The 19,269-nt window shown below is 42.2% G+C and overlaps 1 protein-coding gene across 2 annotated transcripts in view; it reads left to right on the top strand.

Moving 5' to 3' along the window:
- LOC113957338 (autism susceptibility gene 2 protein-like) overlaps positions 1-19,269 on the top strand; it is a 400,579-nt gene that overhangs the window by 364,625 nt on the left and 16,685 nt on the right. The window contains exon 5 of one of the 2 annotated variants that reach the window (XM_027664722.1): positions 18,068-18,285. The exons of the other annotated variant lie outside the window; for it this stretch is intronic. Within the exon in view, the coding sequence (XP_027520523.1) occupies positions 18,068-18,097 (30 nt within the window). The 3' untranslated portion in view covers positions 18,098-18,285. Of the gene's footprint in view, positions 1-18,067; positions 18,286-19,269 lie in introns of those variants that run through there. 2 annotated transcript variants of the gene reach the window in all.

The following is a 19,269-nucleotide window of genomic DNA, read 5'->3' as shown; positions in this document are numbered from 1 at the left end:
TGCCTAAAAGCTTGTGGAAAGGCAGGACAGTAAAAACAGGTCCAACCATTTTTCAGTTTTCCCTGGAAAAGCAGCTTCCCTGACTCAGGAGGTCTGTCTCTCTCCCAGGTTTCTGTGCTCCTGCTTCCACAGTGCTCAGGGTCTCAACAGGGAGCTGGTTTTCCCTTCTTTTCAATTACTGTGTCAGCTGACTGTGTTCACAGAGCTAGAGAGCAGTAAAGTATTTTATCTATTGACTGCTGCATCTAAAATAGATTAAATTAGTGTTTATTTAACTTTTTACTGCTGACTTACAAAATTACTTTTAGTCTGGTTTGGATAGATAACTTTTTCTATTAATTTATTGCCATGCTCTGCTTTGATTGCTTTTTTGCAGTGGTATCAAATCATATACTGCTTTAATATTTTCTCCAAGATGTGCTCTTGATTATGTCTATGCCAGATATTTATACCACCAGGAAGGATACTACTCAGAAATTCACTTTCTTAATAAATACCTGTTTTTTAAAGCTCTCAGGTCTCCAAATTAAGGTGACTTCATTTAACTTTAGTTAATCCTCCTTTTTCTTTTGTGAAGCTTTTGCATATATATTGGGAGAAAATACTTTCCTGCATCATGAATGACACATATGGAATAATTGATACCAGGACTAAAAGGGAGATGATTTTGGGATGATGAGCAAAACATCTCAGTTTAAATTTCTATAGAGTAGCAGAATGATTTTGATACTATGGCAGAATCTCAGGTCCTTTCATTAGTTTCTCTATGCATCAACAATCCTTGTCTCAAAAAGCTCATAACTGAAGTTAACTGTGAAGTTTGAGATGAAAAAAAAACACCACATAAACCACTGGAGAGAAAAGGATATAATGCAAAAATATTATGTATAAATAACTACATGAACTAATAAATCAGAAGCCAGTTTACCATTTCTGTCTGTAGCCATTAGTGTATTTATGGCCCAGGATTCAAAAGAAAAACTGTACCAGTCTAGTAGCAAAGTTTCCAGTTTCCAGTCCAGTCCCACTGGCTGCACCAGAGCTGTGCCAGGTTGCTGCAGCTGTTGGCCTGGTCTGTCTTATTTAGTGAGTAATAAAACAGTCACTAGATGTGTGACATCCTTTACAAATCATATTTTTTGGTGTAACTTTCTAGGAAAGTACTTTTTTTATTGTTGGGGTTTTTTGCTTGTTTTGCTCTAGGAGTACACAGCAAAACTGCTGTTTTTCTTGTGCTCTTGAACATGTTTTTTAGCCTAGCCCATCACAGTTGACCTTTCTTTACACCAAAGAAATGATCCAAATAATTGTAATTCTTGAGACACACCATTTTTTGAGCAGGTCCTATTTGTCAGGTGCTAATTTTTGAAGGAAGTCCTGTGAGTGCTCCTGCACCTCCTTCACCACCCAGCATTGAACAGATTTAACCACAGCTTGAGTATTTTGCTTTTTGAAGCTGGTGGGGTTGATTTTGCCTGTGGTGGAGGAAGGTGCACACACAGTCCCTCCTGCTGCTGCAGGGGACATGTGGGAGCTCCAGCAGGGGAGCAGGAACAACAGGGGAGTGTTCAATGGCTGCAACTGCAACAGCTGTTTGCAAGTTCACATCTGTCCTGGCCTCAGCCTCAGGGTTGTCAGTCTTTTCATATGGATGAATTTTTGTACAGTTTATGTAAAAACATTCAATTTGAATGGCTCTTCTTTTGCTTTTTTCACTCCTTGTGTCCTTTTGAAGGAAAAGAAACGCACTTGTATGTAGATTTTCCCCCCCAGAACACCCGGTTGTATTCTCTGCTGATGGAAAGGCCTTGTTGCTTGGAGATAAAAGCACCATTCCTCACATCAGTTTAAATTTCACTTTCCTCTTCACAGTCTCATCTCAACAAAGCAGAGGTTCAAGTTTAAACACATGCTTACATCTATTTTATTCAGGAGAGCGTGTAAGCACACATGCATAACTGAAGTCAATGGGATTTAAGTGTGTGCTTCACTTTAAAGCAGGTGCTTCACTGCTTCCCTGAATGCAGGGGGGTTTAATCTAAGTGGTTTGGAAATTGCAGTGGCCTTGGACGTATCAGTTCTTTTATCCATCTGGAAGAAGGGCTACTGTGAAATTTAGTAAGTACTGTTCACACTTTGAAATTTTTTGTGTAAAACGCACGTGTTTCTTTCATGCTCATCTCCCTCGCAGTATGTTTAGTTTACGCATAAAGCAGGATGTGAAGGTGGTTGGGATTGTGTTACTGTGCATCAGAGTGGGCTGTGTTCACACTGGGGAGGGGTAGGTGGGTGTTCAGACTACGGCTGTGCCCAGCTCTGCTGTCTAAAGAGTGATGGCACCCAGGGCTGCAATATTTAGTCTCTGCAACAGGCACTGGAGTCTTTCCAGTGGCCACTTGTAAGTACTTACCTTGCCCAGGGCACCAGAGCCTTTCCTCATATGTTAGAATTAGTAGCTCCAAGGCAGCCTGAAGAGCAGTCCCTCTCACCTGTCTGCCTGGATGCTGGTGTTACTTGGATACCTGTTTAATTTTCTTTCAGATGTTGAACTGCAGCTCAGCAGCTGGGCCCCAATGTTTTGAAAGTCTTTGAGAACTAATTAGGGTCTCCTCAGAGTATGGCTCATCCAGCCAGTCTGAATAAACAAATGGCACCGTTTGTATTAGGAAATCTCTACAAATGACTGATCCCTGTCATGGGGTAACATTAATCTTTTTAGTATAGATTTCCAATAGTTAACCATCTGGCTCCATGCAGTTTTCCAGAAAACACTCACTACCGGGGCCAGTGGAAAGAAGAGGGTGGGATTAATAACCTGAATACATCATATGAAGCATTAATCTTTAGGATTGGCCATTTGTTTTTATCAAAACAACTCCCATAAGATAATATTTCACAGCATGTGGTACTTGCCTGGACTTCTTTCAAAATGAGAAAATGTTTCAGTGTCTGCCATCATCTGCAGTCTGCAAATTCAGTGTGAACAAGGTTGGAAGAATTGTATGTTCTCTTCTGCTTTGTGTTGCATTTACAGTCCTGGCCTGTTCAGTCTTTGCATTATTTGTTTTTAAAGCTTTTCATTCAAAACAACATTTTTGTATAAGAATCTAAAATTACCCAAGTAAATGTTAATAATTAACACATAGACTGGCGTAGGCAGCACTGTATTCATCCAATGGATGAATTTTGTCAGCTGAGCTGTACAGGCAAGTCCAGCATCTTGGTCCAGGTTAAGTGATCTCAGTCCAGCTAAGGATTTAGGCACCTGCTTGACTTTAATCACTGCTTGTTCCATTGATTTCACCAGTCCTACGTGCTCTGTTGAAATCCAGCCATGTGACTTAGGTCCTGCCTGAGGTCCCTGACTTGCAAGCTGTGGCAAATTAAAGGCAAAAACCAGCTGAGGAGGTTATGGCCCTCGAGCTGTCTGTCCTGCTCCTGGGATGGAGATCACCTCCTCTGCAAGGCAGATGAACCAAGGCATATTAAGTTAAACTCAAATTGGAGGCATAATACTCCAAGCTGGAAACTGGAGCACTCCAGAAGCTGCATCATGAGCCTTTCCATTGTCTGTGCCATGGCAGGATGACAGCTGCCACCGAGGGGGATGGAGGAGATGGTCTAGGGGACGGTAACTATTTGGCCATCTGATTTTAATCCATCACTGTGTGCAAATCAGAGCTCTCAGTCCCTCTCTTGGCATCCTGGCTTGTGGAGCTCTCAGGTGTTTGCAGAGCTGGCTGGCTCTGTGCTGCTGCCCGACCTCCCTGGGGTGCTGCCAGGGCCCAGGCACTGGGGAAGCAAAAACTGTGATCTCCTGAGAGCGGGGACTCCATCTTCCATGGGCTTGGGGGCAGCAGATTGGGAACACTATCAGAACAGAACTAATAATTTTCCTAATCTTCAAGTGGCACCAGCATACTTGAGTAATGTACAGGACTCTATACATAAACCATGTTTATACCTTCTCACCCAATCATGTCTGTTGCAGTATATCCAAATAAACAGAGGGTTTCTTACTGATTCTTCCTGATAGAGAGTGATTTGTAACAATCTTGTCACACCAAACTCATGATAATACTAAATGAAGACATTTGTTGAAGGAAGTGATTGTAAATTACATGCAAATTCAAGCCTTGCTGGCATTAATCAATACTGAAACACAACTTTTGCATTCCTGATATAATACTGCTGAATCTAATCCCATGGGGTTTACGTTTCCGCGTGAATTAAGCATTTATTTTGATTTAAACCTTTTTTTTTCTTCCTACTAGAAAAGGCCAATGGTTTTTTTGGGTGGCTATTTATACAGTGTTGACAGACCTGCACTTTCATACACAGAGCTGGCAACTTTTGTGCCTGGTTAGTTGATCTGTAGTACTTAAACTAGCTTGCATTCCTGTCTGGTGGTGAATTAAGCTGGTCAACCTCTCTGAGAGTTTCAGTTTGTGTTGAATGGACTAAAGTGGGTTTGCAGCTCTTTATTGACAATCACCTGAAGGTTTTTCTCCAGATGAGCTCCAATCCTGCAGCTCTGTGGTCACGCCTGTTTCCTTCCCTCACCAGTTACAGGCTGGATTCTGTTCTCAGCACTCTTTGCATTCTTCTGGAGGGTCATGGGCCTGTGAGAAGTTGCTTAACACGTAGCCACACTAACAGAGAGCAAGTGGGTGGGAAATCAGCCCTGCACAATGTTGGGAGAGGACATGATATGTTGGGGATGTCAGTAAAGCTATGCATTGTCAGGCTCTCTAAAAAACACCATTTGACCTCAGAAACAATGCACTGTTTTCATTCCATGGCAGTATTTGATTGAGAATTATCTCATGGTGGTTGTGATAGGCATTATTTTCATTACATGAGCCCTGTATGCCCTAATTAACACTGGAGGGCCACTGACTACACAGAGCATACAGCACATTAGACCCAATGGGAATGGGTGGAATCACAGTGTTCTGTTAGATGATTGATTTTTTTAAAAGATTTGGTACAACTGGAGCTCAAAGTGAACCATCAAACCCATTTCAAACTTATTCCTTTTTTTTTGTCAGGCATTTCAATACCAATGTATTTTGGTTCAGCAGCATCAGTCCTGCATACTTAGCAACATGGTTGTAATGATATTTTCATATGTATTTCCATTAAAAATAGAGGCTTCCATGTCTTTTGATCAGTTTTCCATTTAATCTTCCCACTGGTATCGTCCACCCATTTTTGTTGAATGTGGAAAATGCAGTTGATTGTTTTTGATAATCACTAATGCATTCTGCCAGTGATTTCTTTCCACTTGTTATAGTAATACGAGAAGATTAATCATACTTGATTTTATTTTAAAATATTAGGCATCAATAATACAAAAGCTGACACTTCTGGGAATTTACCCTACTGGATTATTTATGTCACAGACAATTTTTTTTATTTAAGCAATTGCTTCAGAACGAATGCAGAGAATGTCAGCTGTTTATTCACAGCCATGTGCATAGACTGGTGTGTGTGTTTTCTAGGAACAGCACTACTATGGCACATTTTCCTTCTGCTAAACTCTAGCTTTTGAAATATTTAAGAGGCTATCGTGCTTCAGTCCTACCAATCTCTTTATTTTAGGCCTGATTTAAAGCATACTGAAGTCAGTGCACATTCTTTCTTTGATCTCAGTACATATAATCTCAGTGACTTGAAGTTAATAGACCAGATCATCTTCTGTGATACATGTAGTTGATATTTATGTGTCTGCACGAATGTGTGTCCGTGCACACTCTTCCATAAAAGCTTGCACAGTGTTGTACTGTGGAGTTCCTCAGCTTTGAATCCCATTTCTGTGGGAACTGCAAGCTCAGTGTAAAACAGGCAGCATGGAAATAGCTGACGTGTCCTTCTCCCTTCAATTATTGTCAGCAAATGGAGTTCAATGGTCAGTCCATTCAGCAGTGCAGGGCAGGGCTGCTCCTGGAGACTTGCAACATCCTTGTTGCTGGGTGTATTAACTTTGGTTAAAGAGAGAGCAAAGGGGCTGATGTAAAAGTCACTGACTTCTGTAGGTTTTGTGTCAGAACCTAAATACAATTCTTATCTGCTAGATTGTTCAGGTATTACATTATACAAGAATATTGTGTGTGTCTTGCTATAGCACTTTTGCACTAATGGTCTGAGAGAAGTAGTATTTTCCAAAGTAGTAAAACTGTTAAAGAAATAGGGTCTGATTTTCTGTCCCTTTAACACCAACATCAGGGTGGTGTAACTCTTCTGAAATCAATGCAGTTACACCAGAATAAAGCTGCTGTTAATGGAGTGCAGAAATTGATGTTAATGGAGTGGAGAAATCTGAGAACTTCTTTATATCAGACTCAATTGACTCTAATTTTGATCATCTCCCTTGAACTGGAATTAGTAAACACTGAAATAGATGGAATTGCACTGGAGTAAAGTAGTGTAATGGTGTGGAGAATCCACCCCATGTCAGTCAAAGTGACTGCTACAGAGCTGTTCTAACTTGAATTTCCTTAGTGGCAATTATTCTTTAACCATTGCATTTAACTTGAGTGGTTTCAGAACTCCAGCCAGAATTTCAGTCACAGCTCAGATTCTGTGTTTTATGGAACAGGTTTTTGCCTTGAGAGCATCTTCTCCAAATGTATCACTGTTGTAACTCAGCTTCCTTCAGATGAAATAGATGGGGGTAAATTTGGCACTCTGATGAAAGCCAGAAAACCAGAGTCTGCAAGTTTTAGTAGATCTTCCAGACTGTTACAGCAGTAACAGTGAGAGATCAGATCATGAGATTCAAAACACGCAGAAGCTCAAATGAAGGCAATTTGCTTTCCAAGGTCTCCAATGCTTTGTGCTTAGATGTTTGCAATTACACATTTGTCTGAGATAACTTTAAAACATTACATTCTGAGAGTAAGTTCTTGTTTTTCACTGCCTCCCTGATGCTGGTATAGTGCCATGTGGTTGCACAAGGTCAAAGACAAGCAGCAGGGAACTCTGTGATCTCTAGGAGAGGCTGTAAGTCATTAGTAGGACATTGTTGTCCTCTTTTTGACTGTTCTGTGCAGAAAAAGGGCCTCTGAAGTAGAGCAGCATCTAGAACCTCTTGTACACTGAACTATGAGTGTATACAGCATGCTGTGCCTCCAGCTGCCACAGGAAGAGACATGGCTTGTGTGTCATTTATGGGCACACTGATGATCCCTATGGGCTTATTGGTCCTTGTGTGTTATTGATATTTATTCAGATTGATCCCTCAGCTGCTCCAAGGGAAGTTGAGCTGGAGTGGAGGTGCCTTGAGTCCAGAGGCTGCAGATCTTTTACCATTGCTCCTTCTTGGTTACGTTGCAGTGTTTGGAGCAGGCCTGGAGTAACAATTCACAGCATGGTTATCTGGGATTTTGGAAGCTCAGAGATCCTCTTTGCTCTGTGAATTGCATTGTTGGTTCATACCTATCCTTCAGCCAAGTACAGCAGAAAGATCTGGGATTGCAGTCAGTGCTGAATGTCTTCCCTGTTGACTTGTGCTGTAATTTTCAACACTGGAGCTTTCTATGTATAAAACAGACTTCAAAATTGTCTGAGATTAGATTCCTCATATTCAAAGAGCAATGGGAACTGTTGCTTGAGGTTCTAAAATTGTGGTGGGGAGACATAGGGACTGGGACACACTTTGGTTGAGGGCAGTTGATGTTAATGATCCAAATTTCATTGACATCCGGACTTACTACATTGCTTTGAGCAATGACTGTAGAATATGTAACTTGTAAATGTCTCAGTAGGTCATATTGAAAAGAACTTAACAGGTGAACACTGTGATCCATGATTGGATTCTTATTTTTGAATAAGAAGAAGTGACTTCACCTGCAGCATTGCTCCTGGAGAGGGGTGGGGTGAGGACTGGCTGTTTTACTCCATTTCTTCTGGGATCTGAGTACCAGCCACAGAAGTAGAAGCCAAATGAAACATTAGGGACTTTGCAAGTGTAACTCAGGATTCCAACACTGCAGTGAAGTTTAAATCCAATGAAAGGAAAATAACGAGCCACTGGCTTAAAAAAAGAGGCAGAAATATTTATCATATCCCATAGTCTAAAGGCCTCATCTTTACTGTATTCAACCAGAAGCCTAAAGGACTGGATTTTTCTTTTTCTCTGACGTAAATCAATTCTCAGTGTTGCCTTGGGCATCTCAGTTGTGGGGCTTCAATTTCAGGGATCTGAGATCCGTGGATAAGAAAAGAGATGAAAATATCTCCCTCTAAAGCAAACTGTTGCATGCAAGCAGAGCTAGACCTGGGACCAAATACGAGGCAGGTGTGATCAGCACTGAACAGGTAAAAGCTGTGACCGACTTTGATATGAGTTTTCTGTGACTGAGATTTCCCCTCTTAAAAGGGGTAGCAGAAAGGCTGACAGTGTGTTTCCACACTGGGCTTAAGCATGACATAGTAATTTTAAAGTGAGATATTTGTACCTTGAAGCAAAGCTGAATTTCAGCTCATGGCTATGAACGCTGGCAGTGGCTGCCTTCCCAGGAGCACTCCAGCACCTCTGTTAACTGTTCATCAGAGTTCAGTGGGGGAGTACAGGCTGTGGAGGGTGGTTGTATATCTTCTGTAGGTTGCTAGGTTATACAGCATCTTTTTACTAAACACATACAGCAAATAAAATCACCTAAGTGCTGCATAATGGATTGTGGGATCAACATCTTCCTCTTTCTTCATTTTGTAGCTTATTTCAGCCTCTGAGAAATGTGAACAATTATGCAGGTGTAATCGCCACCAAAAGTAAGAAAGATTGAATTTGGTATTTGTAGCACTATAAAGCAAATACAGAATTCAATAATGTGTATTTTCATTATCCTAATGGAAGATTTCAGTATGTTAAATGTGTTCAGATGTCCTTGGCAAAATTGGGGTCAGTCATGTGAAATGGAGACAAAATGCGTTTCATCATCTTGTGGTTATTATACTACAAGGATTTCATTGTAGAGTGCAACAAGTAATTGCAGCCACATTTCTGATGCTATTGACTGCTTTATCTAATGGAAATTATTTCTTTCTTGATTATTTAAAATGAACCTTTTACCGTTGTCATGTAAGGAAGTTGTAAAGTTTTTTTGAAGAAATACATTGCAGCACCACCATTAACAACAACAACAACAAATTAAGAGTGTGCACTTCTCAGACAGATTTTATCTGAGGATCTAAATGTGCTTTAGGAAAAATATCAGAATTAAAGTCCTTGTGTATGGAAGGCAAATGGAGGAGATGATTGGTTTAAAACTGAGCTGCTGTTTCCCATGCAGGGCCTGATGGAAAACTGCAGGAATCAATGGTAACTCATTCCTTAGTGCAACTGGCTTTGGCTGAGCTGTGCTGTCCCCAGGTGTGCCTCAGTCAGGGGGTTGTTTGTGCCCCCTCAGTGGCTGTGGGATGAGGCTCTGTAGTGGATTCACCTGCCTGGAGAGATTCAGAGCAGTGCTCACCCTGCAGTGTCCCAGATTTGTAGGGAATTCAAGGTTTGTCTGGCAGGAGTTGGACTCGTCCCTGGGGAACTCTGCAGGAATGCACTGCCCTGGTCTTTCAGGTGAGGACATACCCTCGAGCCCAGTGCTGTCATACAGGAGACCATGGATGAGGGTCCCCCTTCAGTAATTATTGCATCATCTTCCTCCACTGCTTTTTATGTCCCAAGAGACACCGTCTCTCAGCTTGTCCTTTCCCCCGTTCATACCTGGACACACACGTGCACACACTCATCTCTTCAACACGCCCTCCGTGGCAGTGGTCTGAGGCTCCCAAACAAAAGTGCATTAAGGGCTTTATTTCATTGCAAGATAACCACAGAAAGATGGGGCAGCTTGTAAAACCTGAGAGCCAGTGGGGGCCCAGAATTGTGCTCAGCTGAGATCACGGTCTGTCCGAGTTCATGGAGGAGCCTCTGAGAGACTGGGTTTTCTCAGATGGTGTCAGAGGGACAAAGTGAATTTTCGTGTGACACTGGAATATGTCATTTGCTGTCAAAGGTCTGGGCTGACACTTGCTCTGTTCTTCACAATTCAAGATGCACTTTATGGCTACCAATTTGCAGATTTAGGATGCACTGTAAAAATCTTACTTTACAGAATACTTGCCTGGCAGCAAACATGCCCTGCTGTGGGCTTTGGTTCACTGCAAATCTAATGTTCAGGTATATGAGGTGAAAATTTCTCAGGTTTTCATTGCCAGGCTTTTCTTTTCCAACCAATAAAACATTCCTCACTTGTTTTGCATTTCTCAGTTGGCTGTATTTTATATATATATATATATATATATATATATATATATATATATATATATACGTATACATATGTGATATGTTATTCATCCCAGAAACATCAGAGACTAAATACCAACACCTGTATGCTGCACCTCTGCACATGTGAAATAGCTGTTGATCAAAATGGGGTTATTCTAGATTTATACCTGTGGAGCTGAATGGAGCTTCACATGGAGGAAGGCCCAAAACACATGGCAGTACCAATTTTGTTCAGAGCAAGTTTTTAATGATTTCCACCATTTGATCTACTGTACTGTAGATTTTATGGGTCAGTGTGGATAAAAAAATAAAATAAACATCTGGTAATGTACAGCTTTGTTTGGGTGGATTGGTAGGGCCGGGCAGGGATGCAGCCAGTGTGTGTGGCTGTGGATCCAATAAACAGACACTGTGGTTATTTCTGCTTTTGGGGGAAGAGCTGATCAACTGCAAACATCCCCACTGCTGAGTTTGCTCAGCAAGCTGCTCCGGAGACCCCAGCCAGTAATTATATTTTCCAGACATTTGGTGTTTTATGGATGTGCTTCTGATTTCTCCCTGTGTGCAGATGTGGGGTTGGTTCAGCCAGGCCGAGGCCCTGGGATCAGAGTGCCAGGATTTAGTGGGGTCCCCCAAAGCACACACTCAGGGCAGCTTTAGGGCTATTAAGCTGCTCAGCCACAGTGTCAGGATGTTTCTCTTGCCTCTCTCACACCATTAATTTGCTACCAGTTGTGACTAGTTCATGGGGCAGTGAAAATAAACCTATGGAATAGGGTGCCACAACATCATTTTTGCCATTAGGCATGGAGTTTTTTTCTTTATAATTTTATGTGGGGTTTGGGTTTCTTTTTTTTTTTTTTGCTTTCAAAGGAGACTCCATTGTTATTATTATCATTAGTATTATCATTATTATTATCATCATCATCATTATTTGCAACATGGTCACCAGACAAAATGATTATGTTAAGGCAGAGACATCACATCACTTACATTTCATAGCTCAGTGCAATTTTCATAAAGTGTGAGGCAACATCCAAAAAAACATGACTCAGAATTAGAGTTTCAGAAGATTATTATATAGACATTATTTCCCCCAGGTCACGGGCTTTAGTCAAATTTGGAAGAGAATGAAATTGCCAACAGTGAAAAGCAGACAGAAAGGTATGAGTTCATGAGCAGAGAAATAACATTTTCATTTGTTCCTTCCCCATGGGAAAGATTCAACATTCCGGTAAATGGAGACGGTTATAAGAAATGAATTTTTGTCAGCAGGGATGTGATTTTAAGGCTCACTTATCCATTGGCAATCTAGATTTCTAACCCCAGGAATCTAGGAAATTGCTACAGAATGTAGTCTTTATTATAAACAAGTTTTTTTTCTTTCTTTTCCGTTTTTTTTCCCCCCTGTCTTTTTTAGTAGTTGAGATTTTTAAGGTGCAGGTCTCTGCTGCTCTGAGCATTTCACGGGGTCATATTGCCACAGAATTATTCTGTGTGGTTTGCTGTCCCTTTGAACTGTGCCTTCTGCGATCCCTCTCACCCAGAAATTCCTCTGATCATTGGAACAAGGATGTTTTTGAGAGCTAAAAGCACCCCCAGCAATGTGGTGTTTGCAGTGGACTTTGCTCCCAAGGATCTAAGCACTGTTCCTTGCTTTGTGGTTTTCTCCCTTGTCCATTTTTAAGCTCTTCTGTTCAGACAGCCGAGGTGAACCGAGCAGCCTAGAGTTTAGAGGGTGGCTCTTGGTCTTAGTGTGTACAAACAGCCAGGATCTGCAGGCTTTCCATGGCACAATCTCAGGCAGAATACTTTGTGTAATTAAGAGAATTTTCTTCCAAGAGAAATGTTCATTTTTTCCTTCATCTGACTCTTGTAACCTCACTCTGTATTTAAATGCTATGAGGATGTTCAAATGTGGGTACTGTGTCTTCCTGAGAGTAGAAGTGATTTTATATAACCCTAAGCCCTTCATTTCTGATGATGCAGATTGAGCTCTAACATTATTATCTTTTTTTTTTTTAAATAACAACTTGAAAATACGTACTTCTAAAACCTCCTTTCCCTGGTGTATTTTTGTCCATTTTAATATCTTTTCTTACAGCCAAGACTGGTTTGCCTTACTGTATTATTATCAAGCAATGTTATTGCCATTGCCTGCCAACATCTTACCACAAATTGCATTAGTTCTGTTAGCTTCATTATTATTGTGTCCAAACTGGAGTCTAATGATTATAGAACATCATGATAGAAGCTGATTAATAAATAAGAATTGATTACTGTGACTTCGTCCATTGTATTAGGCCCAGGTGATTTATACTGTTGATGGCATTTTCTGAAAAATTGCAAATGCTTAAGAACGATAGAGAGAGGGGAATATAATTTCCTTTTAGGAATGCACAATCAAATTGCATTTCTTTGTCTCTGCTGGCGTGTAAGGGCAATCAAAGCTGCAGCATTAAGAGACTCTGAGTGGATCACTGACTGCATTTCAGTATGGAACTGTTTTCCATTTGCTTTCTTTTCTCTTAAAATGTGGGTGTCTGTGGAGTGTTTTGATGGTGTTGATTGGCATCAAAGAAAGGGATAGAGCTTTTCTTTCATGCACACATACAACTTTGACTAGTGTTTACTCACAGATAGTGTTTAAACATGCCTTAAGGAATGAAAAAAATGAAGCTAAAATACAAAATGTTACAGCTGTGCTGCATTTCCTTTTGCTGATCTGATTTTGGGGCCTAGAAAACTTCATGGAGAGATTTCAGCCTGCTCATGCAGGTGTCCTGCTGGTACTTCCCTGCCTCATACCTTTAATGTCCACATTCCTTTCTGAAGGATGCACTGGCTACAAAGGACCAGGACTGTGAAAAAATTGAGAATTGAAGAGAAGTTTGCAAGTTGTTTTTTGCAAAGTGGGTGCCAGTGGTTAAGCATTCAGATTCCCCTGTGTGCATGCATGCCTGCAACTTGGTCCTCCTGCTGGAAATAGTGGTAGATTCTGTTTGAGTTGTGCCCCCAAGCAGGATGATATTCCCTGATCCACAGGCCACGGTGCAGCTTTTGAGTCCAGGTGGGAGCTGTCGTGAGATATCCGTGTTGTAGGTGTAGCAGGAAGTGGTCGTGCCTATTATTGACTAATTCATCTGCCAGTGAGAAATACAAACGGATTGAAAAGGACTAAATCTTCTGGCTTAAGACACTTGTCATTAGTACTGGAGTTGAAGGTGGGTTTTCCTTCCCTGTATCAGGACTGTGGTTATTGCCTTGAGCAGTTTGGAGTGTGGAAAGAGATGGAGCAGGAAAAGTACCACCCTCACACCTTTCAGGGTATGACTGATCTTTAAGTAAAAAATGTAGCAAAGAATGTCATTTAACAGACTGTCTCAGAGGTATTTTTCTCCTCTGTCTTTGCAAGAAAAGCGTAATTTTCTGCACGTTCTTGGTTTAATTCTGGTTTACGTCCGTCCCATGACTGACTAACTCTCACTGCAGCCAAGACATTTTGCAGTAGCAAGATTAATCCTTCCCAGGCTGTGAATTAGCTTTTTTTCACCTTCAGTGTGGCCTTTATCAGTGCCAGGGAGCCAGTGCATGAACAATGCAGGCAAACCCCTGGAGACACGGCGGGCAGGGCAGCTTCCCATCGCCCCTGCGAGGAGGGGTTTGGCAGGTGTGTGAAACAGGCGAGGGCTGGAGAGGGCTGGGCTGGGCTGGCAGGGGGAAGCACAGCTCCCAGGGTTGGCCCAGTTGGAAGGGGCCTCCCATTGTTGCATCCTGGCTGTCGTGGGCAGGAGCTGGGAAGGTGAGAAACCCCAGAGGACAGGGAGCGTGTCCTTGGGTCAGGCGGAGTGAGACGGGCACTGAACTCTGCAGGGCTGGGGAAATGGGAAGTGTCTGTGCCTGATGAGTGTTTTTCTTACAACTCTTCTCTGAGAAACAGCATTAAATGGAGCTTTACCAGGTTTATTTTTTGTTTTGTTTTTTTTTCTGTAAGGAAGCACTTAGTTTGGCAGTGGGCTCTGGTGGAAGCATTGCTTATGTTCCTGCAGTATTTATTGTAATTCCTAGAGCTGTCAATCAGGGCTCGGGCCTCGTGGTGCACTCACAGGCTCACATTGCTTACAGTCTTTGAGAAATATAATGATCTGCACCTAGTCAAGGGAAACATTTAATGAAATCTCTTTCAGACATGGGAAACTAAGGTTTTTACTGCTTGTTGATAAAGTCATTCTCTTCTTACTAAGTGTTCTGTTGGGAATGGAGCAGAAAGCTCTTGTGTCTGATTGTTTCTTTTGCTGGAGCTAATGTTTTGAATACGTGTTTGACTCTGGAATAAATGTTTTATGTTATATTGTGGTTGTTCCTGTGCAAAAAAAGGAACAAAAGACTTGTGCTACTAAGCGTTTTTGAGAGTCACCAATTCAGGGGATTTAGAAATTATGAGAAAAAAAATCCTGAGAAATAACTCAGGTTACTACAACCCCACCTGACCCTGAGCAGTCACTGGGCTGGTGATGTTTTAATGCAGGGCACTGCCCTCCTGTATTTTATTTTACTGTGGTGCTCTGCTGCTTTGGCAAATCCCACTGAAGTGGATTAAACCCCAGAGGAACAGGAGGGCCCCTTGGTCCCAGATCCAGCGTGACTGGTCACATTTAGAGGTTGGAAGCAGCCAATGCTCTCTCTGGTGTTATGAGCATGCATGACTGCCACCAAGATCCACCTGTGAAAATGCCTTAGAGATCAGTGTGAACGGAGGAGGAAAGAAATGGAGATTTGCAGTTTATTAGCAGTAGAAGCCCTCAGAAGAAAAGCAACAGCTCTTTTGTAGTTGATGCAAGGCTTCACCAACATGAGCACACCAGGCCCTCCAGGAGCAGGCAGCTGCCAACTTGATTTGTCTGGCCCATGCAAGTGAGGCAGAAAAAAACATTCCCAATTTACCATTATAGTTTCCTTTGTCCCACTTGGAGCTGGGTCTTGGTTTGGCTCTATGAAGAAGAAAATTCTGAAGTTTTGGGGCTTCGTATTTTAAATATACATTTATTATTTCAGCATCCAAGCCTAGCAATTGCTTTAAGAATTTGTTTTTCACGAGTAGCATTTCTTATTGCACTCATGACATTTGAGAGTTTCCTCCACCTGCAGATCTTTCAGAGCAATTCTCCAGCTCGGCCTTTCTTGCAGGCAACAGGCAGATACTGGAAAAGTGAATGTCACCCGAGTTTGGACTCCCACCGTTCACCCTTCAGCTGGTAGGGAAGAAGATGTGGCAATTATTGCAGTGGTTCAGTGTGAAATCCTGTTAGCTTCTCTCCTTGCTTCTCCAGGGAAACTGAATATTTGGGGGGTGAAAAAAAAAAGGGAGAGAGGTTGACACACTGCAGATTTTTGTCATTTTTCTCCCTTACAGAGCTGCAGTGGGAAAAGATGAGGCCTATGTCTCTTGACTCCTTATTTTGGCTGCAGTTTCACCTCTTTGTCCTGTTCTGAGCAAGGGACATCACATCCAACTTTGGCAGAGTGTTTAATAAGAGAGTTTTGTTGTAAGGAAAGACTGCACCAATTTCACCTTAACTTCCACTGCCTTTTTTTCCCCTTATAATAATTGATCTTATGGTCTTGGTAAATGTACCAAACTGGTGGCCTTGTGGTCTGAAGTCCTTTGTGTGTGCTCAGGGCAGTTCCAGTGTTGCAGTGGGATGTGCTCTGTTCTGCTTCCCAGACCTGTATTGGACATGGAGGGGTTCAGAGGGGCCATCATGTCATGGCACGTGCCCGTTGTACCCTCTGTGTGTTTGCTGGGGCAACCAACTACCTGAGGTGGTTTTTGAAACTGAGACAGGATTTCTTGGGGGTTTTGAGCCTGTTTCCTGGTCTAGGGGGGATTTGATGGTTGTGATTTTGGGGTGTTTTTTTGTTGGGTTTGTGGGTTTCTTTGCAGGGTGGGGAATCTGTTTGTGTTGGAGTAAGATCGTGAGAGCACAGCACCATTTCAGAAAACCACTGGTAATGTTCCTCTCTCACCCATACACCCCACAAAACCTGCCAACCCTTCAGACCTGGTTAGTGCTTTGGGATAGGTATTTTTCTGAGCATCCAGCTTGAGACATCTCAAAGTTATTTGATGATAGGTTTCATTTATGATAGTCAGGTTTTTTTCATAGCACCCATGTAAAGAAAACCCAGATCTGGACCACCTCGAGCTGCCAGCCAACTCCAACAGCTTTTTGTAACCCTGGAATGAAAGACAGGAAGGTTGGCTGTGGGTGATGTGTTACAGGAGAACATACTCTGTATATGTTTCCTGCTCCAAAAGAAATAAGAGAAATTAGACCAGTGGTTTGGTAAATTATACGAAAAATAGACCTTGCCTGCTAATGGACTGTGAAGAAACTGATGTAGTGAAGATGATCTGTAATATTTCACATTTCTCTGAGGAGAAAAAATGATAAACTTGATGGTGTGTGATTTATTCATGTTTCTGAACATAAAGAACAATCCTAAAGTCAACTGTCTGTTTCACACTCCGGGGCCGATGGTGGGATTTACGCTGGGATTTGGTGGCTGGGGTTTGTTATGAGTCCTGCGGAGCAGAGACCCAGTGATTAATGATGGGGCTGGAAAAGTCTACAGATGGGATAGTTATGCAGAAACTGTAGCCTTTTCCACATGCCTGTTTTACTGCTTCACAAAACATGATGCCAAATATGTTAGATTTGTTGGTGTTTGTTTTGGTGTTTTGTTGGGGTTTTTTGGTTAGGTTTGTTTTCTCATCCCAATGCTCCTTCCCTTTGCTCTCATTCTCTTGGCACATTCAGGGGTTTGCTCTTCACTGCAGCAGAAGTTCTGCAGTCCTGTTGCTGGATTAACTCCATGGAGCATCTCTCTGCCGAGCTGCTTTCTGACCTGGGTCATCAAAGCCTGATGTAATTTAGAAATTCAGTGGAAGGCTTCCTGGGACCAAAAGGGTTGTTCTTTGTTCAACTCCTGAAAGAGTGGATCTTCCTCTGATCCCTGAGAGATCTCCACAGTTCAGAAAAGAGCACAACTTCTTTTGCTTTTTGGCCTCAGGACCAACTGCTGGGAAACATGGTCTTGAGGAAGCATGAAAGCAAAGACCTTTGAAATCTGACATATCCTGCAATAGAAGAAAAAAAAAGGGAAAAAAACCAAACCCAAACTACAAAGAATATCACAGCAGATAGGCCATGCAGGAGGACATGTGCTTTTTTAGGGATGAAGAGGGATATCAAGTGTAGGGGGAAAAATATGTGCACAGAGGCTTTTGGCCTCTTCAAGTACTTTGCAATGTATTTGTACCCACACATTTTCACCTTCAAAATATATTCTAAATTGTAGTCACTATCTGAACAAGGACAGGCGTGTAGAAACAATAAAATTGTTGGGTAGAATCATATATAGATGAAACAAGGTTATAGTAGAGGAAGACCAAACCCAAACTGCAGTGATTTATGCATTACAATAAACTGCCTCCTAAGACATGAGGGAAAAATAATAGATTTTCACTAGACCTTCCTCAGTTCATGAAGAGAAAGCATGACAGTAATTGCAAAGGTGCTTTAACAGACAAGATGACAAGCAGGCCTTCGAAATTGTACTCCTTGGGTGTTGACATCAGATGTGGTTTGGTAAGCAGTCAGAGTGGGACATAATAGTGGGACATAATAGTGGGACATAATAGTACTGTGTTTTGAAGGCTGGGAGAAGTGGGAGAAAACTAAACCTTACTGGAAATGCTGTATGTGTATTTTTCAGTGCCTGCAGCACTATTCCGAGTGCATTTGAAAAGGGCAAGTTCACAGATGTTCGGGCCAGAGGGCAAGCAGTGGGCTGCAAAACCTTCCACCTTTCGGGTCACTGGTTCAGAATTACCCTGCTCCCTCTAAAAGTCACTACCATCTGTTGGGTGGCTGCAGGCCAACACGGAATAAATGAATGGCAGCAGTCCAAGCACAGACAGCAGCAAAGGTGGAGCAGACATTAGGACTTCTTCTGATGGCCTGGAGTTAAAGGGGGTAAGTGACCCGCTGTGCCCCAGAAGGCTCTGTCTGAGCACTGAGTCTGTGGGAGGCAGCTGTGACACGGCTGCATTTTAATTGGTTTGTGTGAAAGGAGCAATTTGGTGTCTAAGGCACGTCCTTGTAACACACTTCCTCAGCGTTAGGTTGTGATACTTTTTAATCTGGACGCATGTATGTTCTTAAAAATAAATATTCTTTTACATTAGGAAAATCAAGGGGAAAACAGAAAGCTCAGGGCACACAGAGTGAAAATGTGTGTGTGTATTGCACATGCAGGGTACTCACAAGCGTGTCAGTTAAGCAGGTAGATGTGTCTGTTCACTCCTCACATTTTGCAGTCAGTGCTGTTGCAGCAGGGTGCCCACTAAAGAGCCCTTGTCTATAAGCACCCCTAAGTGACAGCTGGGAGGGGTGCAACATGAGTTCATTTGTTTATTCTTATCCAGTAGCCTCTGATGAACAGTTTGATTTGACAAGGTCATACTGAGGATTTGGGAGGATTAACCTATATGTGGCATTTACCCAGAGATCAGACAGGTCATGAAGATTGGCATTAGGGAGTCTAGGAAGATCCTTCTCCCTCCCTCTCCCCTGAAAGCCTCAATCCAATTACTGTCTTATTTTTGACTCAATAAAAGCGAAATGAGCGTGTTCCATCCTCCACGTAAGAGGTGGATGGTCCTGGGACTCCGAATGAGGATCAGGGCAGGGCTGTCTAATGATCTGCCTTTCTGGGCTGCTCACCTGATGTTATCAGATTATTCACACTTGCTGTAGTCGTGGCTGTTAATGGTCTTTTCAGTTTCTATCAGGCTGCCTCCTCTTGGGAAGGGAGAAGAAGTTATCTTTGTGTGTCGAATGAAGCGTTGACATAATGGATATTGTTATTTACACTTGTGTGTTCAGAGATAACAGTGGAGTTTGAGGGAATGCCTT

This window comes from Corapipo altera, unplaced genomic scaffold (genome assembly GCF_003945725.1).
Source record: "Corapipo altera isolate COAL_440 unplaced genomic scaffold, ASM394572v1 105, whole genome shotgun sequence".
In the NCBI taxonomy this organism is placed as follows: Eukaryota; Metazoa; Chordata; class Aves; order Passeriformes; family Pipridae; genus Corapipo; species Corapipo altera.
This window is presented reverse-complemented; position numbering and strand designations above follow the sequence as displayed.